This window comes from Parasteatoda tepidariorum, chromosome 1, assembly GCF_982258835.1.
Source record: "Parasteatoda tepidariorum strain Cologne lab strain chromosome 1, Ptep-v5.0, whole genome shotgun sequence".
In the NCBI taxonomy this organism is placed as follows: Eukaryota; Metazoa; Arthropoda; class Arachnida; order Araneae; family Theridiidae; genus Parasteatoda; species Parasteatoda tepidariorum.
Genome location: NC_141755.1, coordinates 63,291,254 through 63,303,782, shown reverse-complemented (window position 1 = coordinate 63,303,782; position 12,529 = coordinate 63,291,254). Strand labels below are relative to the sequence as shown.

At 27.2% G+C, this 12,529-nt stretch overlaps 1 protein-coding gene across 3 annotated transcripts; it reads left to right on the top strand.

The window, feature by feature from the left end:
• Window positions 1-167: 167 nt before the first annotated feature.
• On the top strand, window positions 168-9,966 carry LOC122268720 (suppressor of SWI4 1 homolog). Of its 3 annotated transcripts, none has more exons than XM_043038752.3 (7): window positions 168-390; window positions 3,108-3,269; window positions 3,363-3,686; window positions 4,548-4,621; window positions 6,470-6,691; window positions 8,053-8,196; window positions 9,768-9,966. In XM_043038752.3, the coding sequence occupies exons 1-7, from the start codon at window positions 370-372 to the stop codon at window positions 9,814-9,816; spliced, it is 996 nt and encodes a 331-aa protein (XP_042894686.2). In that variant the 5' UTR covers window positions 168-369; the 3' UTR covers window positions 9,817-9,966. The 3 variants fall into 3 exon arrangements, with proteins under 3 accessions (XP_042894686.2, XP_087021454.1, XP_087021457.1); XM_087165328.1 differs by lacking the exon at window positions 168-390 and adding an exon at window positions 986-1,032; XM_087165331.1 differs by lacking the exon at window positions 168-390 and adding an exon at window positions 1,032-1,200.
• Window positions 9,967-12,529: the final 2,563 nt, after the last annotated feature.

The following is a 12,529-nucleotide window of genomic DNA, read 5'->3' as shown; positions in this document are numbered from 1 at the left end:
CATAATCTTTGCTTACAGCTTTCATATTGTTAATTTATACCTGTACTTTCAAGTAAAATGCAATAACTCATAGTAATAAAGCCAACTGTATTTTGCACTAATTATTTTTTAAAGTTAAATGCTTAATTTACTTGCCATAAAAACTTTCCATTCAAAAATTTATTTTTCTTAAATGCATGTAATTAAGTTTTGTCATTTGCTTGAAAAACTTTTTTAAACCTTACTTCCTAAAATTGTAAGTTTACAATTGAACAAATACAAACCAGCAACAGCGTAAGATTGATTATAAAAATTTAAAAGTTTCTTGTTCTCCTGTACTAATTCCTCACGTGTAGTAGTGTTACAATAATATATATATTTATTAAAAATATGGGGAAAATGAAGCATAAGGTACTTATTATTTATCCTTTCAAGTTCATATGTTTAATTCTACATTTCTTGGAAAAGAGAATAATCTGAATTGCCTATTTCATGAATGCCACTAATTCTTAGATTGTACTGTTACGTGATTTTACTACATTAAAATTTCTGTTAAAAAATTGTGATTTTTCTTCTTCCTCTCCTAAACATTGATTATGTAATTTTTTCTACATAAATATTGCGAATATATTGTTTTTACAGCGTAACTAACAGGAATAGGAGTACTCATACTTCATAAAGCAATTATATGCGTAACATTATCACTACTAGTACCCACTGTAATAAAGACAATGTTGTTCTTTCTAATTTTACTGCTATTACAATAATGAATCTTTATGTATGCTATTTTATATCTTTAAAATAAAAATCGAATAAGTTAAGGACTAATGTATTCATGCTTTAAACCTTAAGGCCATACAAATTTTAGGCCATATTACTTAATATTATTTAAATAAATAAAAATATTTTGACCTATTTTGTTCCAGAAATAGCCAGTTCAGGGTTGGGGTTTTGGATGTCCTAAACTGGTTTTGGTCTGGACACATGGGTTTTACTGTCCTAAACTGACTAAAACTGTCTTAAAGTGTCCAAACCCGTGAACTTTGGTAAAAGGTAAAAATTCTATGTGTGTAACCATTGTACACATAATATTTGATATTTTTTATGTAATTTACTTTAACTTATTAAAGGAAAATAATATAATTTATTAGGAAAAGGTTTATAATTTTTGAGGCTCCACAATTCATTGAACGACAAAAGTGAATACCTTATTCTTTAAATGTAAATATGCTTTTAATACTGATAAGTTATGTTTTTGCGTAAGGATAAATAATACAATATTAAAAAAAATATATTTAAAAAAAAAATACTAACATTGTTTAAAAATTAACCTTTTATTTTTCACAATATTTTTTAAAAATTTTTTTATAATTTCTTCATCACAGGATGATAAAAACGACATCTATTTAAAAAAAAATTGTTTTTAAATATAAATATATTAGTTTAAATTAGAAATACAAAATAACTGAAAAATGTAATAACAGTTTTGAATAGCATAACATCAATTTCAGTTACTGACACTGGTGATGTATTACCACTATGCTTAAAGAATTGAACATGAATGAAATAAAAGTATTCATGAATAGTGTTATAGATAAATAAACCTGTTTATGACTAACCAAGCACTTAGTCCCTAATAGCTTAACCTGTATGGCTAGGTCAAGCTTCAGTTATGTGCTATTGAATGCTAAGGGGACCAATTGAACTTGATTATCTTCCTTTGTTTAAATTGAAGAGTCAAAAAATATTAATAAAACACTATACTTAACAAACTTACAAAAACAAATATTCTCTAGTAGATTTAGTTATCAATATGTTATCAGTTCTATGTTTATTTAACCTTTTAAATATTGTTCAGATAAAATTGTGACATAATTTGAGTAAAAGGGTTTTGGACAAAGGGGTTTCAGACAGGACGGTTTAAACTGTGGATTAATCCATTCTGTCCTAAACCTTGCCAACCCTGAGCCAGTTTGTTGTGTGGGAGAAACTGATGTATGTAGGCATATCTGTCCAGAGTACCCAAAGGACAAAATAATGGAGATAGTTGAAATTCTTTCATTAAAAAATAAAAGACTCATATAATGAAATGTTTTATTTGAAATGAAATATATTTATCTAAATGATAATTAGAATCTAAGAAAACACCAAATGCTGCTGCAAGTTTATCCTCTTGCTTTATTCTAAGAAGTTATTAAAAATTAAACCACCGTCTCTTTTGAATGTGAATGTTAGTGCGTTTGAATGTTTGTTGAACTTTTGAAGGTTGGTGCAGTAGTAAAAATAGTCGTTTACCTGGTTTGTACAAAGATTGAAAGAAAATAAAATGTGTTTTATTATTTTCATTATTTATAAGTCTATTTATCTCTTGTATGCTACATTTCAAAATGTTAATGTTTGGATTTTAATAAAATAGTTCAATTTATAGTAAATTTGCCCTTTGATTTGAAATTTTTTATGGAGAAAAAAATAATTATAAAAATTTTTTAATACTTGCCTTTGGTTAAAACATTTAAAATTTGGCATCAGTCTGGGTCCTAACAGCTGAATCAACTAGATTTTGCTAGTTTGGACTAATTTAATCAAAAATTTTCCTGGTTGTTGTATATTTTAAAACATTTTCAAATTCACAAGAATTCATTATCTATTATTTAAATATATCAATCATAAATGGAAAGTATTGCAGTAAATTTATTCGATTGATTTTTTATTAGTGTAATTATCTTTGTATTTTACTATTTTATTTTTGATATAGGAAAACTGTTTCTAAAGTTTCTTGCTTTAATGTTGTTTCTTACAATCTAGTGGATTTTTTTCCTTCTTTATGTTGGTGCCTATGCTTATGCCAAACATTTTTTAGGATTCTTTTATTTTTGTATGTGATCTCAATGATCATTTTAAATTTTTATTTTATAGTAGGTTTAAAAATTTTGCAGATATAGCTGTAACAATTATGTTGAAGTCTTAAAAACATTGTTTCTCTTTTACTTTAGAAAAATTATGAAGAAATTTACACCATATAAAGTTACTGTTAATGTATGCCTCAAATTTACACATTGTTGTTCTATTTCTTTTATTGCTGAAAAATAGTTTTTTTTTTTTTTTTTAATATAGTCCCTTTTTTTTAGAGAGGTAAAGCTGCAAAAAATGCACAAAAAAGAATTGATGAACCCGAGGCACTTGCACCTCATTCCTTTGTTATAAACAGAGGAAAGCTTGGAAAGAATGGACACGAATTATTGCTAAATTTTCGAAAAATAATGGAACCATATACCGCTTCTCAATTAAAGGTAAGCAAAAGAACTAAAAAGAATTTTCAGTATTTTTTGAATACCTACCCTGTTTGATGCAGAATTTTTATGCTGTGATTTTTCTTATTACAGGTACAAAAAGCAAATGTATTGAAAGATTTCGTTCATATAGCGGGTCCTTTAAATGTTACACATTTAGTAGTTTTCACTAAGACTGAAAATGCAATCTATTTGAGAACAGCAAAACTTCCACATGGTCCTACATTGACCTACCAAGTAAAAGAGTACTCTTTAATTAAAGATATTATATCTTCTCAAAAGAAATCTGTAATTTATGAAAAATTGTTTCGTCATCAACCTCTTCTTGTTTTAAATAACTTCTCTGGTGATGGTGTGCATTTGAAGCTAATGGCTACAACATTTCAACACATGTTCCCATCTATAAATGTTAACAAGGTAAGACACATCATTAGAAGTATTTTTATTATTTTTTTTTGCTGGAAACTAATTTCAGTATATTTCAAACTCAGTATAACATATATAAGACGTGTGGTGGGGCCGTAATGCACTGTAACTATGTACCAGTACTTTTTTTTTTGTGTTGTTCTGAAACTATAATTCGAGTATTGCATGTTTTTATTTAATTTATAATTCTTCATTTTTCTTTAAAAAGACTAAGTTGGCTAAAAAACTGATAGGGGCCGTTTCCGCTACCTTCGAATGTCCGGAATGCACACAAATGTTTCGAAACTCTGTGTAAGATTTTAATATTTGTACAAAAATTAAGTTAGTTTTAAGTACTAAAATTATGTTATGTAAGTGTAAAAATGTGCAACATGTTTTTGGAGTGGTTGAGGAGTAAAACGAGGAGTAAAAAAGAATGCAGCAAAATTTTGGATGCTATATTAGAACAGTTCCATTTAGTTCTAATGGGTGTTAAAACATGGTGTCTGTAAAGCAAATGGGATTTCATGTATTGGTCGTTATTATAGGAAGGGAGATCGTACTAAAGAGTGTGGGCCGTGTATGTGTGTTGTAGTTTACTTTTTCTTTTAACTTCTTCATACGAAACATCCCCAAATTCATTTTAAATCTAATGTCAGGTTGTATCATTAATTATAGATGTATACTTATATAATCTATATGTTTTATTGAAATGCTTAATACATAACTTTTTTATTTTAATAAACATGGATTAGTACTAGATCAATTTCTCACATATTTATTGCTTGTTTGTCTAGTCTCATTGAAACTTTTTTGTCTTTTCATTTTAATTGCGTTAACCACATGATACAATAAATTTTTATTTTCTTACAGACAAACTTAAATACTATTCGAAGATGTTTATTCTTAAACTATAACGAAGACAAAACTGTGGATTTGAGACAATAGTAAGTATTTCAAGAAACTTCTAATGATTTTTTTCCCTTTTTTTTATGTGGTAATGTAACAAAACTTTAAAATTTTTGTATAGGTTATCAAGATTTATTTCATTCACTTTTATTAAAAAACTCAACCAATCTAAATATTTTTTTGATGTATTTATTTATTTTTTTGCTTCATTTTATCCTGTTTGTTAGTAAATTTATGCTACGATATATATTTAAATAAGTAGAGAAATAATTATGATTTAACAACTGTAACACGTAATATTAATAATTATTTTGTTCTTTTTTTACTGTTTGCTTCGCACTTGTATTTCGGTTGTTTTTATGTATTTATGTAAAAATGGGTACCTACGTATCAACGCAACCAGGCCAAAATGTGCGTAAATCGCCAAATTTGGCGACTCTACTTACGCCAAATTTGGCTACCCTACTTACAGCAACCCTACGTGGTTTTTAGTTAAGAAACAAAATAATAATAAATAATTTTGTTTTAATAATAATTTGATAATTTTAATAATAATTAATTAATAATAATTTTGTTTTAATAATAATAATATTGTTTTAAATAATTTTAAAACAAAATAATATAAAAAACTGTATTAAAAATTATCTGTAATTAATAAATGTACATTTTCTTTCTATTCAAAATTTCTTACTTAAACTTACAAATCGCGCCAACCTGGTTGCGATAATATGTAAGTACCTAAAAATGAAACAGGCGAAACAAAGCGTAAGCAAATGAAACAAGCGTAGAGTCTTAAGCATAAATAATTATGAGCTGTTTTTTAGCATTGTGCGTTGTTTGTCTAATTTGTTTTAGAAAATTTAAAGAAGTTATATAAATGAGTAAGGCACAGATTAATTATTTTGGTTTTTAAACAAATTGAGCCTTAATAATAACTCATATGCTAGAAAGGCTTGCAATGTTTTACTTATGTATTATTTTACTGTAAAATGTCGATCGAAATAACTAATATTTTTATTTATTTATTAATATTATGTTTTCTTCTGTAGCAGAACACAATATTATGAATTTTGTCTCACACATTAAATTAATTTTCCAAATATTTTGTGAAGATGAATCTATATTAGAATATCTCTGTTGAAAGAGTAAGCAGTTATCTTTAAATATATACAGGCTCTAAAACTTTAATGTGCCTAAGTAGCCTTTCTTCCCCTTTTTTTGTTTTTTCATTCTTTTTCTCTTATCTTTTGTATCAGAAATAACTTTTTGCACCATCTGGCTTTGTTACATTGGATAAATATTATTGTTTCATAAGTTTAACATATTGTGGCCCCATCAAACGAGATAAAGATATGCTGTATAATTCAAAACTTTTCATCCTTTTTTTTTCTGTGTGTCTTTTAAATTTTATCACTTCCTTTTAGTTCTGTAGGCAAACTTTGAAAACTATAGTAAATATTTTTTAATTAATTTTGATTTGAATATTGTATTTTGTAATTTAATAATATTTCTATTTTACCATTAAAAAGTACTTGAACTTAATTTAGACTAACTTAATTTACTCTTTCTAAATAGTGCTATGAAAGTAGTTCCTATTGGAATGAGTAAAGCTGTTAAGAAGCTTATCTTAAGACTATTTGAAGCTTTGCCCTATCTAACAATATAAATATATGCAACACAATACAAAACTTTTTTTCTGTGTATTATTTTAAATTTTATAATTTTCTTTCGTTCTTGTAGACAAAATTTAAGAACTACAGTTAATATTTTGAAATTAATTTACTTTAATTTAAATATTGTATTTTCTAATTTTTCAATCTCTCTATTTTACTATAAAAAAATGTTTGAACTTTTTGGGTAACTTATTTCTTTCTCTTTCTAATTAGTGCCATAAAAGTTGTTCCTACAGGAATAAGTAAGGCTGTTAAGAAACTTATCCAATCAAAATTTCCAAATTTAAGTCAGCATAAAGATATTTCAGACTTCATTGAAAAATCTGGTAATCTTTCTGAGAGTGAAGTTGAATTTGATGGTGCAGCAAATACGGTTACTTTACCTCAGCCAATATCATCACGAGGGAACATAGCTTTTGAGAAAAGTGCCATACGGTAAGCATTCAACTTGTGCCAGACAGTATATTGTTAACATATTTTTAAATATATTTTTGTTTATTTATTTAAAAATTACACTATGTACTATTATATGGTAAAGAACTGTTGTTTGTAGATCTCAACCAAATTTAGTGAATGAAAAAAAAAATGTAACTTAGAAGTTCTTTTGCTATTTTAATCCTAATGTTAGTCTTGAGTGGTAAAATTCAGATATTTAATAAAATTTAAAGTTGTATATTTGCTTCTAAATTCAAATTTTGTATCATAATTCTCAGTGCTACTTTAATTTTTTTAATTCATATTAAACTAAAAATGATTGTCTTAAAGTGAAATTTTATAAAAGCTTGAATTTATTAAAAAGAACTGTTTTTTTTGTAACACCAATAGAGATTGAACGATTGACCATTCTTTATGTGCATTAACACAAATGATATTGCTTTCTATGTTACTTTTTTCATGTGGTACAATAAAAGTTTGTAAATATTGCGCATTGTTGCTTTGATTAACTAAGTTGAGCTGAGTCATAAAATAAATAGAGTTCGAAATAAAAATGAAAGTTAGTTCGAATCTTATTAACTTTTGATCTAATAATCAGAATTTCAACTAAAAAAGGCACTATAATCAGTAAAATTTTAAGCGTTTAATTCTAATTAATTAGGGCAATCGCAAAAGCTTACTTTTTCTAAATAAACGCCTTTTTTTCCCCAAGGTGCCAGCAATAATTATCTTGTCTTAAGATAAATAAAAATATTTTCAATTTGAAAATGTGTTAAACTTACAATAAAAAAATCAACATAAATGATCTATGCTTCTTCAATTTTTCATTTGTTTTTTAAAGATATCTTCCTCTCAAATAAAAATTACTATAAAAGAATAACAATCTCTGGGGCAGTTTTATTACTTCTTGCTTCTCTTTTATCTTTAGAGAGGAGGGTTATCTTTATTTTAATGGAATTAATTATGAAAGAAAACATCAAAATGGAAACATTTGAAGTAGTTTCAGTATTACTAGCATATACCCTTCTCTGTACTGAGATACAGAATGAAAAAATAAATAAGTAAATAACTGAAATATTAGTTAATCAATCGAGTTAAAATATGAAGTATTCATATATAAAATTTAGCATTATAATCCTTGATTCTGTAATATTTTAGCATTTCTTTTCCCTTAGCACTTGTTTATAGCATCATAAAGTTATGAAATAAGAATGACACTTATATTTTCTTCATGGGGATTACATTATTTTCTCGCATTATGTATGGTCTTTTATTTAGTTTTTGAGTTCTACACATTTGGAGTGTTGTATTATTTTTAATTAAATATTTTTTCCAATTCGATATTTTTTATTTATTTTAAGGTTTTATGAAATTGGTCCAAGAATGACATTGCAACTAATGAAAATTGAAGAAGGTCTTATGAGCGGGGAAGTTCTTTTCCATCAGTTTGTATCTAAAACTCCAGAAGAAATTAAAGTTTTGAAAGAAAGGTGTAAGGAAAAAAAGTTAGTTCCATAGTTTTTATTCTATAGTACTCTTGTAATGACTTTTTGTAACTCTTGAGATGAGATTTTAAAAAAAAAATCAGAATTTCTGTTTAACTTACTTTTTAATTGATTTTTAGTACACAGTTTTTATCATCTGAAAACAGCGCCGGATTAAGAGTATGCGGGGCCCTAGGCCATTCAAATTTTTGGGGCCTTTAAATAAAATTTTTTTCTCACATATTTTTTATTTATTCTTAATTTTTTTTAAAATTTATTTTCAAAAAATCCATTTTAAGGGAGCCCCAGGCCATGGCCTAGTCTGGCCTAATGGGTAATCCAGCCATGCCTGAAAAATTTATTACTACCATATGTAGAAAGATATGTGTTGCTTGTATGCAATTAAATTTTTATATATGCTGTAAAAATTAAGGCAGCTTCAACCGGTGATTTCATATTTTTTAAACTTATGACCAGTGGTCGAATGTAGCATGCTTCAAATAACGAAACTACTGTAGTTGTTACATTTTTCAGTAGTTTGTTGTGTAGTCCTCTCTTAAAAGCTAACATACGATAGTTCAGATTTAGGAACTGCCCACTATTTACTCATCCTTCAGGTTTATAATCTTGATTAAATCTTTGAATTGTCTTATGAAAAAGAAACTCAGAATTTTACTATCAAGATGTTTTTCTTAATATGTCCAACTGTTAATTGGAAAATGATGCTCAACATAAACTTATTAACATTTTTAATTCGAATTTTTTTCTCCCTTGTTCATCAAATTGCAGTGAAAGCATTGTTTTTCATTTCATTTCTTGCAGAAACTAAATTACTTTCAAATGCAGGGCTGATTGTGCTCCGGAAAAAATCCGGATTTCCGGAATTTTCGCTAACAGTGATCCGGAAGTTTCCGGAGATCGAAGGTCCAGGCGTTTCAAAAAATCATTATCACAGAAGTTTCCGGAAATTAAATTTTCAAAGGTGGAACTTAAAAACACAGTTTATTTTATTTGTTTGTAAGGGAGAGCCAGAGAGATACTTTATAAGCTCATATTCATGATTAATTTTAATTTTTTATCAGTAAATAGTTGTTATAATCATAAACTCAAGGAAGAAAGACATATTTGTAAATTTTAATTACTTCTCCAGGTATGTGTAAATGGTATAGGTATGTGTAAAATTTTAAATATTTTTAAGTGAACTAAGAAATATTGAGAAAAAGGAAAAAACACCTTGTTTAAATTTTTTTCTAATTTTTCAATTAAACAGTTCTTATTTTTCTTTTTTATTTATTTATTTTTTTAACTTTTTAACTCAATGAATTTTCCGGAATTTTGAGTTGGGCTCACAATCACCCCTGCAAATGTCAATTTACTAGAAGAATTTGGTTTAATTTCTTTGTCCCCCCCCCCCTTTAATATTTTGATGATTTTTGTTTCCATATTACGATGCATTATGTTTAATTTCATTTTGGTCTACATTTATTCTTTAGTATGTAGATTATATCCACATTTAGTTCTGACTTAATTTATTGTTTCATAATAAAATTATAAATTTTCTTTTAAACTTATTTTAATTTATGTTTCTACAGGAGTGCAGAATATGACCTATTGCGCATGCAAAGTTTGGAAGATAATTAGTGTGCCACAAGGAAAATTTCCCTTCCTAGAGCTTTTTGAGTAAAGATCTAAAATATATAACTGAAAATATATTTAAAAATGTTTGCTCATTAAAATACCATGTGATATTTCTTTTCTAATAGGATAATAAAAATTTCTGATTAATAGGAACATTATGACTTATTCAATTTTATTTATGTTTTCGTTATTCTGTGTTTCTACTATTTATAAATGATAATTATAGATTATAAAAAGAAATACTCTTCTTTTTTTAATTATTGAAGCTGAAGATTTATGACATTAACCTGATTTTTTTTACAGTTTTCATAACAAAATATTGAAGCTTATTCCTAGAATAACAGCTCAGCATTGACTACAGTGGCTTCTAAGAAATTTTGCAATATTGTGCTTATTTAGCTCCGCTGTTTTAAGCTTTGAGCTCTTATCCTAATTGGAAAGTATTATTTCTGCGACTAAGTTTCTTCTGTCTGATCAGTTCTTTTTAATTTAAAATGAACATATTTATATCAGGTGTATCTTCAATTATAAATAAGTATTTTAAAGACGTGATATAGCAATTCTGAGAAACCATTGAATTTTTGCGTAATATTACAAAATTCGACAGAGGCTACTGTGAACAATCCTGTCATTCTAGGTATGTGAATAAGTTTCAATAGTTATGTTCCTATGAGGTTAAATAAGAACCTCAATAAAATGAATCTAACTTTACCATATTTTAGTAATTAAGAAAAAAATTAACAGATGTAATATTAGGTTGATAAAACTTTTAAACAGCTTACTTTGGTTTTAATGATTGATGGAATATAAATAAAGCAATCACTGGATCATTAGAAAGTAATTTTGCAGAATGAGGAAATTTTACAAAAAAGTTGCATTCTGTATCATAGAATAATTCAAGTGCAAATCTTGAGCAATACTCAACAGCCTCTAATTTTAGGTAATGATCTTTGAAAAGATAAAACAAAAATTATTAAGGAGACGAAATTAAGCATAAAATTCACATTTTCTTTTAAATTTTTACTCAGATTGAAGTAAAAGAAATAGAAGTAACGCCAGAGTTGGCTAATTTACGGAAAAAAAATTTTATGCACAGTTATCACCTTGGGGTTCAGTGTGTTTTATCTTTTCTTTTTTTTTAATGCCTTTTTTTTTCGCAATGCATTCTCTTGGTTACTGTAGTCATGCTATGTAACAAAGATTTTAAAGTCATTTAAGCAAAATTACAAATATTTTTGATGTTTAAAATTAAAAAAAAGATATTGTTATTTTTTTCACTTTTCTTATTCTTTAGAACTTTCAATTATATTGATCAACACATATTATAAAATGAGCCCATTTACATGTGAGCATGTAAATATATTTTCTTCTTTATGAGTATGAACTTTTAAGTATGCAATTCGCACAATTTTTATTTTTGTAATATTTTTTAAATTTATCTATTTATTTATTTTTATGTAAGAAGTGTGTATTTTCACCTTTTGCATTTTTTCTTAATATTAAAAGTGTAAAGGTCAGAGACAGATTTTGTTTGTATATTTTTATTCATGTACTGTTTGTCTAAGATAGGTACTCTGCCAGACATTCGCCTGGAGTGGTGACTATGGTAACGAGGTATGATAATTTCAAGTAGTGGTGCGGGATCCCTCTTTAGGACTGGTTTTGGCGAGAGAAGAGACCTCTTTCATCGAAGCTACCCTCCCTAAAATGCCCTCTTCTTGTTTCCATAGCACCAGACTGCCGCAGACTTAGTGGCGGTCAGAGTACCTATCTTAGACAAACAGTAGACAACTTTTTCAAACTAAAATAATAGCAATCAAAACAAATGAAAAGTTTAAGCTCCTTGCAGTCCCACACACAGAAAGCTATCGTTTAGCTTGCATGTTAGCTAAACATTTACTTTATTATTTTTTATGTTATTATGCAAAAATCTGTATATAAGTGAGATAAATTTTCTTAAATTTCCAAAAATAAAAAGTAATTAAAACCTCTTGCTTCTTTTTACATAAGTTTTAGCTATTATGATTTACAAAGCTATTGTCAGAGCAGTGCATTGATATGACACAGAAACAAAGGAAATAAAATAAAATAGAGAAATAAAAGTTGTTTAAATTTTTTCACTTTGTTTTTGATTGCATGGAAGACAAACAAGGTAATCATAAAATAATTTGTGAATGCATGGATCCCTAGTGACCATTTAATTTGTAATAATACATTATAAAATCTGAACCAGTCAGTCTTGACTTACGCTTCTAAGGCTTGGACAATGACAAAACAGGAGGAAAATTGTATTGCATCATTTGAGAGGAAGATTTTACTTGTGGTGTAAATGTAAACAATAACTGGAGAAGGAGATTTAACTTTGAACTGTACAAGATTTATAAACAACCTGATATTATTAAATACATAAAAATAAATAGAATGAATTGGTTGGCTCACGTGATTCGAATGAGTGATGACAATATAATAAAAAAGATACTGCTTTTTAGACCCACTGGAACAAGAAAGCGGAGAAGGCCGCGGTTAAGATGGGCTGACTCAGTGGAGTCTGATTTTCTCGCAATTAATTAAAAGAATTGGAGATCAAAGGTGAATCAGAAGTAGTCGTGGAGAAATCTTCAGAGGAAGGTATTGGCTCACATTGGGCTGTCTGACAAACTATGATGATGCCATTATAAAATTCTGCATTAGGATGTAAAGTCTCAATGATGTTAAA